General features: G+C 47.5%; 1 protein-coding gene across 2 annotated transcripts; it reads right to left on the reverse strand.

Annotated features, from left to right (window-relative positions):
* Nucleotides 1-1,625: 1,625 nt before the first annotated feature.
* ROGDI (rogdi atypical leucine zipper) lies at nucleotides 1,626-15,134 on the reverse strand. Of its 2 annotated transcripts, XR_007504542.1 has the most exons (12): nucleotides 15,046-15,134; nucleotides 12,620-12,691; nucleotides 11,167-11,249; nucleotides 9,705-9,759; nucleotides 9,095-9,175; nucleotides 6,578-6,673; nucleotides 5,189-5,287; nucleotides 4,587-4,700; nucleotides 3,775-3,824; nucleotides 3,117-3,243; nucleotides 2,440-2,558; nucleotides 1,626-1,888 (listed from the first exon to the last, which is right to left on the reverse strand). XR_007504542.1 is itself a non-coding variant. In XM_049791453.1 (11 exons), exons 1-11 carry the CDS (start codon nucleotides 15,085-15,087, stop codon nucleotides 2,517-2,519), a joined length of 861 nt encoding a protein of 286 aa, XP_049647410.1. In that variant the 5' UTR covers nucleotides 15,088-15,134; the 3' UTR covers nucleotides 1,626-2,516. The 2 variants fall into 2 exon arrangements, 1 of the variants encoding a protein (XP_049647410.1); XM_049791453.1 differs by having other exon boundaries at nucleotides 1,626-2,558.
* Nucleotides 15,135-16,021: the final 887 nt, after the last annotated feature.

A 16,021-nucleotide genomic window follows, 5' to 3' on the forward strand; every position in this document is an offset into this window, starting at 1 on the left:
GTCTTTTAATTGGTGGACCCTTGTTTTATCTTTCAAATCACAGGGTACCAGCCCAGGGCTTTGGGCCAGCCTCTCCTGTTGAATCCCACCTACCTTGCTGTTAGTTACCCTGTTCTTCTGTAACAGTAGTCTAGGCACTAGTGTCCTGTAGCAGCTACCACTGCCACCTAGCAGTGCTCATGACACAGCCACCGTATATCAGAGCTGGAATCAGGACAAGTATTCCATTTTGCACACTCCTGCCCTTCAGAACCGAAGAAGACTATTTTAATCAGAAGAAAACAACACACACTGGGTTGCATGTTATATCCCTATCAGCAGGAAGCTGAGATGGAGAGGATGTGGCAACATTGATTGGACTGCACACGGTAGTGTGAATTAAAAAAGGAGCCTCCTCCACACACAGGGACGGTTAAAGAGCACAGACAGCTCCAGCGAGGTTATTAACCATAAAAATACTCTAATCTGAAAAGCTTTTAATGGTGAGCAGTTCCACATATGCGCAACCACTTTCTAAGCAGAGAATAGTCTGGAACAGAGCAACGGTTGGTAAATGCATACCCAAGGTCACGACCGCAGCTAGTCATAAGGCTAACTAACTGGAATCAGTAATGGGTCTGCTATTGCATCAGCCCATCCAGCCCTCTCTACCTTCCACCTTTCATTGCTTACTAACAAACACATTCATCAGTCACAGCCTGATACTCATTTGTAGGCTCAGTTATTGCCTGCAACCTGTATTATTAGCATGCATTAGACCAAGCACAGCACCAAGTGTCAAGTCCTCAGACAAGGAGGCTGCAGCAGTAACAAGGCTGGCACTAACCCACTCAGGATCCCAGGGATCTCACAAAGGGACAGAAAGGGTGGTCACAGACAAGGTAGTCCACATATGCCCAGAGCAGAGGTCTATGCAGGGGAAAAAAACAAAACAAAACAAAACAGAGCGACATACCTATCTCTATAGTCTCCATCCTTGGAGCTATTCAAAAGCCATCTGGACGTGGTCCTGAGAGACCAACTTTGGGTGGCCCTGCTTGAACAGGGGAATTGGAACAGATGGACTCCAGAGGTCCCCTTCCAACATCAACCATTCTGTGATTCTGTGATCTCTTTCTTTTGAGCACAGCACTCTGGAGAGCACTTGGAAACAACCAGCACCAGGATCCTGGTGTCTTCCAACCATGCTGTCAAGATAGGCTCCAACAGCCCTGACGCTTTGTAGGGACCTTGGTGAGCCTGCAGTCTTCACTTCAGCACACGTGTAGGCTCCTGGGTAAGGTACTCCAGTGAGGAAAGGCACCAGAAACACAGGCTGGACAGGGCTAGTTGGAGCCAAGCAGGAGACAGCTGATGCTTCCACATAATTTAACTGCCAGAACCCAACCCAGCCTCAGTAGCTACAGCCTCTTCCAAACATTACCATCGAGGGAAATATGGAAAAGTGCTTCAGGTAGTACTTGGGTGTCAGACAGCACTGTGCTGAGGCTACACAAACCAGGCCCAGCCTTCAAGGAACTGCCCAGAGACCGCTACTGTCCTCCCAGTAAGGCAAACCATAATCCAGCATGCATAATTAAGAACAGCCACTCACTTGTAAGACAGCACATAATCTTTGATACTCTTTCATTCTCAGCACTGACAGCCCATAGGAGCATGGCAGGTCTGAGGATCTTTATTTCACAGTTATCAATGGCTAGAGGGACGAGTTACATACTATAGCATCCATAGGTAGGCAGCAAATCAAAGTAACAACGTGGTACTCACTTTGGGTTTAATGACAGGATGTGAGACTGCACAGTTGTGCTCAAGGTACCGAGGCAGCTCCAAAGGCTGGCAGTGAAAACAAGATACTAAACCTGGAAAAAACCAATTGGCCCAACTAGGGCTTCAGAAAAAAAAAATATTTATTATCACATTGATGCCAGGGAAAAAAAGAGTTCAAACAGCAGCAAGTAAGAATATCCCCAAAGGGGAATCAATAACGTGGGCATGGACAGAACAGATAGGAAAGGGAGAAGCTCAGGGCTAGTTATAACCACAGCTGGACCAGATCACAACATATTTCACTACATGGAGCAACATGCCCTACACTTTTTGTGGTGTGTTAAATTAGTCTGTCTTCATCCCTTCCCAGCCAGCTCACAGTCCAGCAGTTAGTTACAGCACTGTGTGCAAATACAGTTAGTGAGAGTACTCCACAACTCTCCATGCCTTGTAATGGACTAGTGTAATTCATCACAGGCTTGGAAAGTGTAAGCCACACAACGCACACGAGAACAAAGACAGGTGGAAGCTTTCATCAACCACACAGCATTGCTTGGTGCCCTGCTTATGCAGCAGTCTCAGACAAGCCTACTGAAATTGTGTCTCTGAATACACTGACCCTACCCGACAGAGGGCCACATGGTAGTGAACCACAGCACTCCTCAGGCTGACCTGGACTCAGCTGGCATGTTGAAAACAAAAAGAGAGACACTGGAAGTACTGTAAGGTCTTGGACACTCCACAGAGAATTAATATGGCCTGTAGTTCCAGTAACTGGAGAAAACAGATATCTGGAAAGCAAGAAGAAAAGAAGGTAAGTTCCTGTATCCCTTGGTCCATAGAAGAAGGGGCATATAATATGTGTGTGAAGATTGAGCTGTACAGCATTAAACACTCCACCACTGCATTGCACAAGGGCAGATTTGCTGCTATTGTCACTGAAGAGGCTTGGAGCACAAAGTTACTTGCTCAAGGTGGCAGCCAGGTGCGGAGCTGGAACTGAATGCTGGTCTACTGCAATCTATTTCGCTGAAGTCTCCATACCTCCTCTCCAGTACCCTGGCACTTCCTCACATCCAGCTCATGACCGAGAGCACCAAAGTGTCTACCTGCTCCTCTCCATCAGGTCACTAGTTCAGCAAAGACATCTGCCACGCTACTACACTTATCCCAGATGGTTGTCTGCTAGGCAGTGCAGCCAGCTCCCTCGCTCCAAAACATTGACTCATCACTTTGTTTTCAGTTTATACGTAAGTTGTACAGAATAACACCACATCAGATTTTTAGGAGATCTGATGTCCTCTCAAAATCCAGAGTTAAAAACAAAGGCCCTTCTCTAAGGACATTACCTTATCCTTCAGTTGCTGGCAAAGCTGCAGTGAAACTGTGAAGAAGACAAGGGCATCATTTAACCATGGTACAACACATTCCACTTTATGGACATGGCTGACTTCATACCGCTGGTTGCCAAACTCACTGGAGTGGGGGGAAAAAAAAAGAGCACTGCTTCACACACAACAGCACAGAATACAAAACTCAACTGTCCTCCATTCTCACAGAAGAGATCACTATGATTTCTACTGCATTTAAAACAGCACCTGGTAAAGTTATACAATGCAAACTCTTAGTCTACCTCTGATTAGCTTCAGAGTTAAGCTAAATCTAATAGAAACTTCACCACTTTTCAGAGAGGTGCAAAGGCGGGACATGCAGATGGCAATGCCAATAACCTAACGTTCATTTTGGCTGACAACTCTCATCTCTAGACAAACTCACGGCACTGTATGGGTGGGCTGTATCCTGAAAAGTCACATCTTTGGGCCTTTATGACCAAGTCATTAAAGAAACACTATTATGGGCACCTGTGCATTCACAGCCACAGTTAAGTGGCTCAATCCAGCTTCTCCACTTAACAGATGCTACAATCAAAATGCGTACAGCCATTTGGATCTCATCCTCAGCATACACCTACACCTGTTACACAGCCCTTGTAGTGACTGTACTTACAACATGGCTCCAGGGTTGTGTAAAATGGATCCTCCAGCAGGCTTGAAGTTCTAGAGGAGAAAGAAAAAGCCATTAGGATTTTGACACAGTAAACAAACTACTTAGAAGGAGTATGTTTAAGGTTTGCACTTTTAATAGCCTGACATCAAGAAATGCCTGTCCTGTATCTGCCTGAATACTCCTTTCATATGGAATCTATATCATTTGATCCCTTCCTGCTCCTTCATGAAAAAAATTCTACACAGCAGCTCAGTCCAACTCAGCTCCAAATTTTAGCACCACAAAAATAAGATGAGAAGATCCAGAAGAAAAACAAAAAATAGATTTTAGGGAAAATATCCTTGTGGAAGGACTGCATTTCATAAAGTATAAGAGTTTAATTCTGTTTTTAAAGGCTATCAAGCTGACCTGAATGGAACAGGTGAAGCAGAAACATATCCATCAAAACTCCATCTAGAAAACCCAAGAGAGCTACTTTGATGTAAACTGGATTAATACAATTATGCCCTTCCAAAATTACGCAAAATTATCAAACTATATTGTATGATAAAGCATTACTTGGCAAAAAATAGTTAATGGCTTTCTCGAGAGCACTGGTATTTTCTTCTGTGCTATGTGGCCATGCTCCAAACTAGATTTAGAGCCAGTGTTCTGTCTGCAGCAGACTAAACACAGACACTCAATACCAGCTACAGTCATTTCTGCATTATCTTATGCATATAACATTGCACTACATAGTAGTGTGATCTCCTCCTCAGAGTGCAAGGCAGGGAGAGGTAAATAAACAAGGCTCAAGAGACAGTAGGCATCACCTTGGTTGTGCTGGGCTGCAGCACATGGAGTTGGTAGACAGTCAGGCACAGCTTATTCAGGTTAATATAGAAATTCACAAGGATGTCTGGAGGCAGAGCAGGGGTGAACATTTTCTGGTGAGAAAATAAGTAGTTTCTTTGTCAGTGAAAGGACCATTATTTCTAATGGTGGCAAATCACTACATTTTTCTAAGCCATACTGCAATTACCCCATAGCGAGAGGGACATTAGAAAAGAAATAAAGACTGAGCAGCTTGCAGGCAATGGTTGTCCTTCTTGCTGCACTTGATCAAATGGTGCATGCACGATGGTGACAAAAGAGGATGGAGCAGTGTTCACAAGGGCAAATTATCCCTGGACAAGATTCCTGGGCAGAGAACAGAACTTACCCTCTGAGAACCAGAGTCTTTATGCCCAAGTCATCTGCTTTCCCACAGGAAGATACAGAGCACCCCAAAATGCTCCGGGTTTGCACCTACTTCAGCTCTCTCTTTCGGCCTCAGGAGACACTTCAGAAATCCACTTCCACCAGGACGTAGCACAATATCCTAACTGTTGCATGCTGCCAGACTGTATGGAGATCTAGACCACCACATACTTACAGTGAGACCACTGGAGGCAATCTCTGGTAGAGTCAGAGTGGCTGGAGTGGTAAGCCGATTTCGGGCTCTTGAGAGCTGTAACATCACAGCATCCATAAGCTACAAGATAACATACAGTACACTGCTGAGTGGCAGTCCCTGGACAGCTCTGGGTAGTGTGCTGCAGCATTGTACAGCCTTTTCCAAGTGTTACAACACTCCAACCCCCCCCACCCCTCCCTCACCCTTCCAGGGATTCAGGGACTTATTGGGAAGGGGTGGCTCCCACATAAATGCAGGTTAACTGTTACCACCATCATAGACACTCGTGAGACAGGCCAGGAGTTTTTATTACCAGGGACTGAAGAGAGAACAGCTATTCATTAGAGGAGTAAGAAGAGAACATGAGATCAATTACTGATGCCCCAGAAGTATCGACAAACTCATCATCAGCTCTGCTGAAGAGCAGGCATTAAGGAAAAACAACAAGCTGTTTTCTAGTTCTCCCCATTCCCACATCACGGGTACAACAACTGGTGAATGAGACCCCCTGTTTGTAACCATCTATGAGCTAGGGCACTAGAGAAAAGAACCAGCTCATTGAGTCCAATCCTGCCAGAAACCACAGTTCAGAGGCTCTATGCGCGCAGACTTCCTTTTCCAGAAAAAAACTGGGAAGCAACATATGTCTGTTATAGAGCCCATGACTGCTAAGATGAAGGCATTTCCTATTATGACTAATTTCTCCCCCCTACTTCCACCTGAAAGTAAAAAGGAAATAGTTTCATTACCTAACTTCTTCCTATTAGCAGCCCTTGCCTATGTGGAGACTTAGAAGGTTTAGCTTTCTCATGTTCACTGTTGTGATGGATTCTAATGAGTAAGTTGAAACAATAGTAGCTTCAGAGAGCATTTCCAAGCAGAGGGCTGGGCTTTACTGTCATGCAGCAGCTGGTCTGTATCAACTACTGCTTGCAAGTGAGAAGTCACTTTCAAATCGTCAGTAAATCATGACTACTAACTCTAATCTCTTGTTTGCTGATGACTGCCTCATTTCTTCTCTTGCCAAAAGCACTGACAGGGAAGAGCATGAGCTGAGTAACCACATCAACCAAAAAAGATCAAGGGAGATGCTCCCAGAACATCACTGCTGTGCAACAGGGCACTGACTGCTTGGATTACCATTCACCGTGATGTACCACCCTGTTACTGATGCTAAACTGGTATAGATTCATATCAAATATGAGGTCACATGGATACTCCTTGACACAGGTATATACGGGTACAACTGGAGAATCCATTTCCAGTAAGAGACTCAAGGCTGTAATGTGCATTAACTGTGTTTAAAACAACAAATGGAGGGAAGAAAAATGCATTTTCCTACCTAAATAGAGAGGGCTTTCTCCTCACCTTGAGAACTTCTGAGCCTGTTTTGAACTGGTAGTTCACGTCTCTGTTCATAAGCAGGTAAATGGCTTGGTTAACATGGTTTCTAGCATCCTGTATCTGCAAAGGTACAAATGCAACCCTATTAAAGAAACACTCTCTATAATACACACCAGGAAATAGAGGTTCCCCTGATTATCCCATTGGCCCTAAGAAAATGGTGACTTCTCAAATGTTAAGGCCATTTCTCTCTGAGTACCAGACACTTGCTAACACAAATCTACCATTGCTGCCCAGATGCGTTATTGGGTTCTTCACTCAAGGACTGGAGATGCAGAACAGTCTGATAGCTACAACCTGAATTGTCAATAAAAATATTGCTGCTGCCCTGAAGGAAGAGTGACATCAGGCACTCTCATGCTGGGAGGGCACTGATCATGACTGTTCAGGTAGGAATCCTCACTGTTGAAGGTATACGGCAGTCAGGTCTAGCAACACAAATAATGATTTCTTCCTTAGGAACTATTAGAACTAAAACCAATGATGTAAACTACATCAATAGCAGCAGTGAGCAGCAAACATTGATTTCTAATATAGTGTCTCTGGCAATTTTCCAGAGTCCTTCTAAACTATAATTGTTGGGGTTGACAGTTATCTCCAGCATCAAGAAGCTGCCATTGTGCTGCTTGTGTGGAACTTGACCAGACTCAGGACACAGCTGGCTCGTCTCAAGCAAGACCGCTTGCAGCCAGGAGACAATTATCAAAGCAAGGTCAATAGGTGTATCCCAGTATTTTCATGGGAGCAAGGACAAAGCAGAGGAAGAAGAAAACGGCCCTTGGAGAAAGTGACGTGTTCAGTTCCAGGCAGCAGCAGGAAAATTGTAAAAAAGCAAAGGGGTAAATCAGAGGGTGCAATAAACAGAAAAGGTAAGCAGGGAAGCCTGTATGAGAGGTGGCTGCTGGGAGATGGATAACACAGCTTGGGATATTTGTAGTTCAATACATCTACACTGCTCCCCAGCAATCCCAAATCCCAGCTCAGCCTTGTAGAGGCCTCCCTGGCATAGATCTGGACACTGGTTCCTTCTCATCCAGAGCTCAGGGATCACAGAATAGCCCTGCTCTTAGAAAACACAAAGCACTGGAGGCTACAGAGAGAAGAGAGATATGATAAAGTCCACTGTCAGACTGCAGAGAGATTCTGCAGGTACTTGGGCTATGGCATCTCCAAACATCACCACTTCCAGCCTTTACATCTCCCAGATGCTTTCAAGCAAGCTAAGTTACCCTGGCAGTGTTACCCAATCCCACAATGCCAATCCCATTATTATAAGGACTTGCTTCATTCCTATTCCCCCTTGATTTTGCTCAGTTTTCTAATCAAGTTCCTTGAAACTTGCGTGCCTGCACTTGTGTTCCTCAAAAACATCCCTATAGTACAATTTCTTACTGATGACTTTATTTTGCACAGAGAAACAAAACTCCAGCTGGCACCACTCACTAAGGGAAGAAACTCACAATACCTTGAGATACTCATTTTTAATTCAGAGAGGACAAAGATCTCCACATAATCACTGTAAATGCTTCTGCACAGGGTCCTTTAGGCACTCACGTTCCACATCTGAACATTAGAACACAAATCTCTCGCAAGTAAATAAAGGTGTTTTCCATAAAAGCTGATAAAAGCCTATCAACCAGGCAGCAGTAGAAAACAGCCACAAAATAGGATGCACTGCTGAGTGTTAACACAAAAACTTCCTTGCCTTGTTGTGAGGCATAAACAAACTCAGCCAAGTTTGGCGTTAACATCTCAAGTACACAATTTTCTAGATTTCTACAAAGTTACTGGGTAGAGCTTTCACTCTGCTGCCAAAGCAGCCGTTGGAAACTGCACTCAATACCAAATGCGCTGATCACCTAGAAAAAGCTGAACCATGACATAGTGAAGCACATGGAATACATCTTTCTCCAACCTACTCAGCTATGACAAAGTAACTGTGAGAAACTACGTCTTCAAGATCAGGCACTAGATCAGGTCCTGAAACCAGGTATTTCAGAGCAAAATGTTGGGAAAGAGATTGAATGTTCTGGACAGTCAAATCCCTTTAACTCCTTAACTGAGGGAACTTGGCTATGCTACAAGAGCACAATGTGGTGGGATTTGTTCTCAGCATAAAAAATGCTTCCATAAGAGAATGAAAGCAAGCTACTCAAAGCCTCTGAAGTTGCTCTTTGCCCTGCTAGCCTGGGTTTTACAAGCAGACACAAGGCCAGTACTGCACAGGCACCCTAGGCACTCCTTTTAAAGGATGATGACTGCTATGCAGACAGCCTTCAGCTCGCTGGTGTTTCAGGAACAAGCAGAATCCACCTCTCTCTCCTAACATCATAACTGAATTTAACTGCATCTGTTTCCTCCCTTAGCTTTTACCAGTGGAACTAATGTGGGATGGACATAACCTTCTCTCTCAGAAAGCAAGTGGCTACAGCTACTGCTTGGAGGGCGCAGATGCTACAGAGGGGTAGGCATCTAAAGTACCTGCTGCAATTTCCACTGCTTGTCTTCCCGAAATGCGAAGTGCAGGAGCTGGTTATTTCTGGGCATTTTCAGATTAACGTCCTTGAAGAAAGAAACAAACACATGAGAGCAAGCAGAACATGGAGACTGCCAGTCCCACTCCATTCTGTCTCCCAGACCATCTTGGCAAGCTGCTTTCAGCAGTCCTGGCGTGGCCAGAACTTCAGTCCTCCTACAGTAACGTGTTAACACAAAGGAGAAATTGAAAGGCATTTAGTGAATTGAGATCCAGGCAAGACACATGACCTCATCTCAGAAGTCCCCCAAGGAAATTTGATCTTGCACAACAAAGGCATTAAAGGCAAAGAATCCTCATGAAAATCGACTCCACCACTCACCACAGAGAGTGGGGGGGCAGGTGTTAGATGCTGGATGTTGACAAATTTTAACAGTTGCTGAAACATTAAGGATTTAAGGCCTACTAAGGAAGACTGATAAAGAATACTTATGGATCACTGATAAAGCATAATAAGGATGACCTCTCCCTTGAGGTCATCAAAGTGTAATAAGGATGACTCCCACCCCTTGATGGTAGTACAAAGCAAGAAGCAGCAGCACGGCTAATACTCACAGCTTGACACAGGGCATCTCCCTGCAGCGTCAAAACACCTTTCACCTGGTCTGTGCTGGAATGAGAAGAAAGAGCTGGGCAACACAAGTCACAGGAGGCAAAAGACACCTACTGAAACTGCCAACCCAACACCATCCCTCCCTGTATCATGAAGCTAGCCAAGTTTCCTTCCTTCCAGGGGTCAGCTGGGGGATGCAGATGAACACACACTTTCAAGTCCTCAGCTCTTGGCCTGCAGCCAGCTGCTGTCATATTCTTCATGAGCCACCTCACCCTAACTGCCCTGACTAAAACGTTACTTTCATTTCTGATCCCATGCTTATTTCATGTATTACTTATCAACAATTTGGTTGCTGTTACAAACAGCTCTAGCAGGCACAAACACAAGATTACTGACATTGGAATGCTAGGTGGTTTATATGGGAGTTGAAAGCTACACACACCCCCACACCCCACCCTGTCGTCCCCATCCCCGTCCCCCCCGTCCCCCAAGAAAAAAAAACTAAACAAACAAAAAACCCCACCCCCCAAACCCTTTAAAAGGTCCTGCAAGATGGCTCACACCAACAGTGGGGGAAGACTGAAGCACCTAGGCCTTCAAGAACTCAGTTTAGCCATACCTTATATTTTAATACACTAGGCAGAGACTCTTTAGATCAATGCTTTTTAAGACCCACCTTGCAACAACAATGAATGAAAACCAGAATCAACTTCAATACTTTAAGATCTGAAGAATGCAACCTTCAAACCCAATACAGAATCATTGCACCATTCTATACAATGCTCACCATACTGTTACTAAGGTCTACTACTTTGCAACAAGCTTGCGATCTCTGCCAGAGCACAGCTATTCAGACCAAGGCCTATGTTAAAGATCAAAAAATGGACAGCTATTTCAGAACTGCACTTCAATAGCACCTTCTGCACAGGTCTCAGTTTGCTCTGTGTGAAGTTGATTTTTCATTGCTATTTTGGGGAGACTAGGACAAAGGTTAAATTTTTCCCACAGTTAGAGTCAGAAACTGAGCCAAGAGCAGAATTCAGGACTTTTAACTGCAACTCCCTGTGCCCAGAATCAGAAAAATGCCCCTTGGCAAAACTGCTGACAGCAGCACACTGATGCAACACACCAGCAAGTGGTTGGAAATCAACGACTATATTATTGGTATCAGTAGGAAACAGCACAAGTCTGGCTAAGGCAGCCCCTGGAACATGGCTACAGACCGTTATGTTAACCTGCCATGAGAGTTTTGTCTGTTTGTTTTCCTCATGGTGAAATCTCCTGTTAAAGAAACCCCCTTCACCCTGGGGGTGCTGTAGAGACTTTGCCGCAGACGCTCGAGGAACAGCCACCTTGGCTACAAGAGGGAAGCCCCCGGCACAAACACAGGCATTGCCGGCAGCCCCCACCGGCGCGGCCTGGCAGAGCAGCAGCCACCCACTGACCGCCACGACCACTTACCCCGATGTGCTCAGCACAAAGTTTTCCTGCTTGACAGCTCCTCCTGAGCCGCTGGCGGGCAGGGTGAACCGCTGAGAGGCCTCCTGCCCAAGAGAGGACATAGTGAGTGCTGGAGCATCCACCTGGGCCCAGCCCATCACAAGCCAGGAACAAAGACAAGGCAAGAGCAGAAACGCAGACTTCAGCAAGTGGCTGAACGTGGAGCGGTCACCTTTGCAAGCCTCCCACAACCCGCCTAGCAGAGGACATGGATTTTCCTTCACCCTGCTGCAGGACAGACGCAGCCCAGGAGAAGGCTCAGTGTGTGCAGCTCATGGCAAAAGGCGTTGGAAATCCCACGCTCCAGCTCCACACCCCAGAGCCAGGCAAGGCGGCCAGTGTCCAGCTGGCCAGGGTCACCAAGCCGCCTGCAGCAGGAGCGACACTCTGCACAGCCCAGCCCTGCATATCCTTGGGTGTCCTGGCATTGCCTCTTTCTCAGCGTGCTCTCGCTTCCCCAGGCTGCACAGCGCAAGTGCCACCGGTCCTTTACCCACGTGGGAAGTCTGGAGTGAAAAATCAGCCCTCCTGACTGGTTACACTGGCTGGAGACTGTCCTTTAATCACACTTCACCCTTAAAACTATAACAAGTTCTTCAAAACAGACACTATTTATACAGATACTGCAGGTTATTGTCACCTGCTTCCGAGTCACGTCCTGGGTCAGCACTATGGCACTCCTACCTCCTCTGGCACCTGCCCCTCACCTTCATGTTTTTGCCCCTGCTCTTACATCACCCACTAACCCCCACCAAAACCTCAGAGCGCTAAGGGGCTGGGCCTGTTGAAAACTAACCTAGCAGGAGAGCAGTGAACTCTCGTGCACACAATCCCCTTTGGCCAGTTCTCCACATGGCTGCCTGGAAAGAGCTGAACCCGGCAGCCCACACTCAGGCTGGCAAAAGGTGCTGCAGGCCTGCTTCAGCTGAACACTTCATGCCTCTGAGAAGGGCAGGTACCAGCAGAAAAGTGGGTATATCGAGGGAAGGATGGTTTTGAATGAGGAGAGTGCATGCTACTCATTACTGCGCAAGTAGTAGCTTGTCAGCTAAAGGCTATGGTGCTCATTTCCACCATCACATGACAGAGTTACAGGCAGATACAGATTCTCTGTTCCAGAAAATATTCACATCTCGGGCAAATGCCTGGCAGACAGGTGTGGCTGCCTCCATGTGCCATTTCAAAGCAGCTCTCTCAGCAAAGAGGGTCAAGAACAGAGCAATCTAAGGGACATCAGCTTTACTGTGAGTCCTCGAGACCAGAGGGCAAGCAAACACTTGGGACAGCATGATGGACCTTTCTGTGCACCCTCTACCAAGAATTTTTTCCTCCAGGGGAAATCTACCACCATTCCTCACATGGCAGAGCAAACAAACCCACAGCACAGAAAACAGATGAAGCAAATTAACCTTACCTTCAAAATATCCTGCAGCTGTTTCAAAACAGCATGGACCTCTTCTTGTAAAAGCCATTTAAATTCTTCTTCCTACATTGTGGAAAGATAGCAGTAGAATCATTAGAAGCCAAACACTAGAAATAAATCTGTCAGGCACATATGAAAATTATTTAAGTTCTAAGTATACTGCTATGTCCATGCTGTTTAAATCACATGCTAGTAGGAGAAGAAAAAGATTTCTTCCTGATTTGTTGAAAGGCCTTACTCTCCACTTCTCCGCCCCAGCCAAATGAATTTCCTCATTCTTGTTTTGACTTTGTTTAACAAAGCAGCATTCATACAAGTCACTGTATCAATAATCAGAGAATTAGGAAAGAAAAGGCAGCACGGGATGTGAATTTCGGAGCAAAGTACAGATCCTGCTGCTTCAAATTCTGAGGCATCTTTTTAAGCTGCTGGGGTGGGCTGAACTTGGCTGGCTGGCTGCCAGACACCCACCCAGCCTCTCCCACTATGCCTCCTCAACAGGATCGGGGGGGAGGAAACAAGATGAAAAGCTTGTGGGTGGAGATAAAGACAGGGAGATCCCTTACTGTTTACCATGGTGGGCAAAACAGACTCAACTTGTGGACAAATTTGTTGCCAATTAGATGGTGAGAAACAAAAATAAAACCTAAAATCCTCCTCCTCCTCCCCCCCAGTGGCATTTTACGAAGCAACAGCAGCCTAAAAACAAAGCTAAACCGAAAAGTGGGTGGGGGAAAAGAAAGGCTGAGGACCCCCAGTCACTTGGGCAAATTCAGTAACGAGCAAGTTCAGATCTGATGACACACTGCCTCAGGCCTCAATCAGTTGTCTGCTACAGAGAAGCCTGTGCAAAGCAGATCCTCAAACTACAGCCAAGCATTTCTGTCAAATCACAAGACCCCAAGCAGAGGATCATCAGAGAAGTGGGGACAGAAGCAAGCAAGGGACAAAGCAGAGATTGACACTTGCTACCCTGTAAGAAAGGAGAAATTTTCCATATGGAAAGTGCTGGAAGGGAATGAATTGAGCACGTTACCCACAGAAAAATTGGAAAGGTGTGGTCAACTCAGAAATTTATGCCTGTGGTTTCTCTGCTAGACCGTTCTTGATCACCGCAAGAAACACAAAATAACTACTCACTGATGTGTCATCGCCTTATGCAAGAGTTATCTCAACAAAGAGTAGGACAAGGACAGTTTTGTTTCAACAAACATTCACCCAAAGCAGGTACACACAGCAAACCTAGGTGGGAGTCTGTTATCTGTACCAGTGTGGGTACAGGACCACTGACTTTCACCAATTAATTCTGTTTTGGGTTTCCGGGCATCATACCGAGGTACTGGATTCCTTGCTCTTTTGTTCTCTGTAACACTCGCTCCCCTCCAGGTTCCCAAAGGAACAGAAATCACGTCGGTACAGCAGATGCCTTTAGTGCCTCCACCACCCCACTGTTGCCACGCAGATGTTTCTACTTCAAATCATCATTGGCGTCTTTCATCGCCCTAGTGACAGCAAAAGATCTCCCTCCACCCTGTATTAATTTCACACTAAGACAAGTGCGTTCACCATGTCTGTGCACTACACATCTGTATTTTTGAGGAATGCTAGTCATATCACTCCAAATCGCATGACCTTCAGAAAAATCTGGTTTCCACATGTGGCTCTCCACCTAAGCCTGGATGCATCTCTAAAATTCCCTCCCTGGATAGGAAGTTTTCACTACTTCTTGCAGCTCATGTACCGGGAGATGTCTGTAGATTCAGCTGGTCTATGTCCTTCCCACCTTTATCAAGTCAACAAGGCTGCTTTGACGTCCCCGCCTGCCATTTGCTAGGTCTGCTCTTCCATCAAGCAGCGTGTTGCACTGACTATCAAAAACTCAAGGTCACCTAACCCATTTCACTGTTTACCATAAGCAGGACCGCCGCCGGCGCTGACCTGCCTCCGGCCTCACCGGCGACAGCGTCAATCGCAGCCACCCCTCGTACTGCTCGGGGGGGGGAGAACGCCGAAGCGGAGGCCGTTGAAGCAGCGCAAGGGGGAGGCTGGGGGGACACCTCGGCCTGCTGGGCGGCCCCGGGCAGCACGGCAACGGAACCCGGGGCCCGCCCCGAAGGCTGTCCCGGCCGCACGGCCGGGCACCGGCCCGCGGGACCCGCCGCCGCAGCTGCCCCACGGCTCACGGAGCGGTGACCGGGCGGCCCTCGCTGGCCGCCTCAGCCCGGGCGCGGGGAGCCGCCGCCGCCGCCGCCGCCGCCCAGGTGCCAGCCTGGGGGTGGGCGGTGGTGCGGCTCCCCGCCCAGGCCCGGCCGGCCGGAACAGGGCCCGCGGGGATCCCGGCCGGGCCGCCGCCGCTCGCCGGACTAGCCCACGGCAACGGCGGGCCCTCAGGCCCGACTCGCCCTCTCCAGACTCACCAGCACCGCCCGCTCCGCCGCGCTCGCCATCGCCGCCGCCATCCCCGCCGCCGGCACCGCCCCTTCACGGCTGCCTCGGCCGCCCCAATTGGCTGACGGGCCCCGCCCCTCAGTCCGCCGGCACGGCCTCTGCCCGGCAACGCGGCCGAGACGGCGTCTGATTGGGCAGCACCGCCCTCCCTTCGCGATCGAGGCGTGGCGAGGGCGGGAGCTGGCGGCGGGCGGCGCGGGGAGGCCCCGGCGAGAGCGCTCGGTGTCGGCTGCGGGTTCGAGCACTGCCCGGGCCTCGTTCAAACACCCCGCGTCGCACGGCCGCTGCTGGCGGCGCCGGTTCATGGGTGCAGTGGAGGTCACGGTAGTACTGCGGTATCGATTTCCTTTGATCTGCCGTTTTGATTCACGTAGCTGACTCCATACCGGTTCAGATAAAACCGAGCAACAGGTAAGAATCCTCAAGAATGGGTAAAGAGGTGGAAGCCTCATCAGTTTCTTCTCAAAATCTTGAAATTGAAATCAACGCATCCTGGTTTTGAAGTCTTTGCGGTGAAGGCGGTGGGTTCCTTTTCACACTGGATGTACTGCGGGTGGGAGCAAACAGCATCATCTTCTTCACCGTGTCGACAAGGTGCATTATTCACGCACAGAGCAGGTGAAGCTGCCGATACTGCCAGTTTTTGCTGTGAGCACAACTCTGACTGGGTGGCCTTGCTCCATCACTTTCTGCATTGCTTTTAATCAGTGCTGAGTTTTTCCTTACTTTGGCACCTGTAATTCATCTTAACTAAAGCCCACCATTAATCAGTACTAGCCCCTTATGCCTCAGTACATAAACATATACTGCTGTTCGACAGCAAACACTGCCTAGATCATCAAAAAGCAATATTCTGGAGCTTGCAGCCACTTCAGTTAAGGGATCTCATCTTGGAAAACCCCACTCACTGTTGAGTTAGTGCTCAAAAAACCCCAGACGCTAGAA

The sequence above is a fragment of the Accipiter gentilis genome, chromosome 33 (genome assembly GCF_929443795.1).
Source record: "Accipiter gentilis chromosome 33, bAccGen1.1, whole genome shotgun sequence".
Classification (NCBI taxonomy): domain Eukaryota; kingdom Metazoa; phylum Chordata; class Aves; order Accipitriformes; family Accipitridae; genus Astur; species Astur gentilis.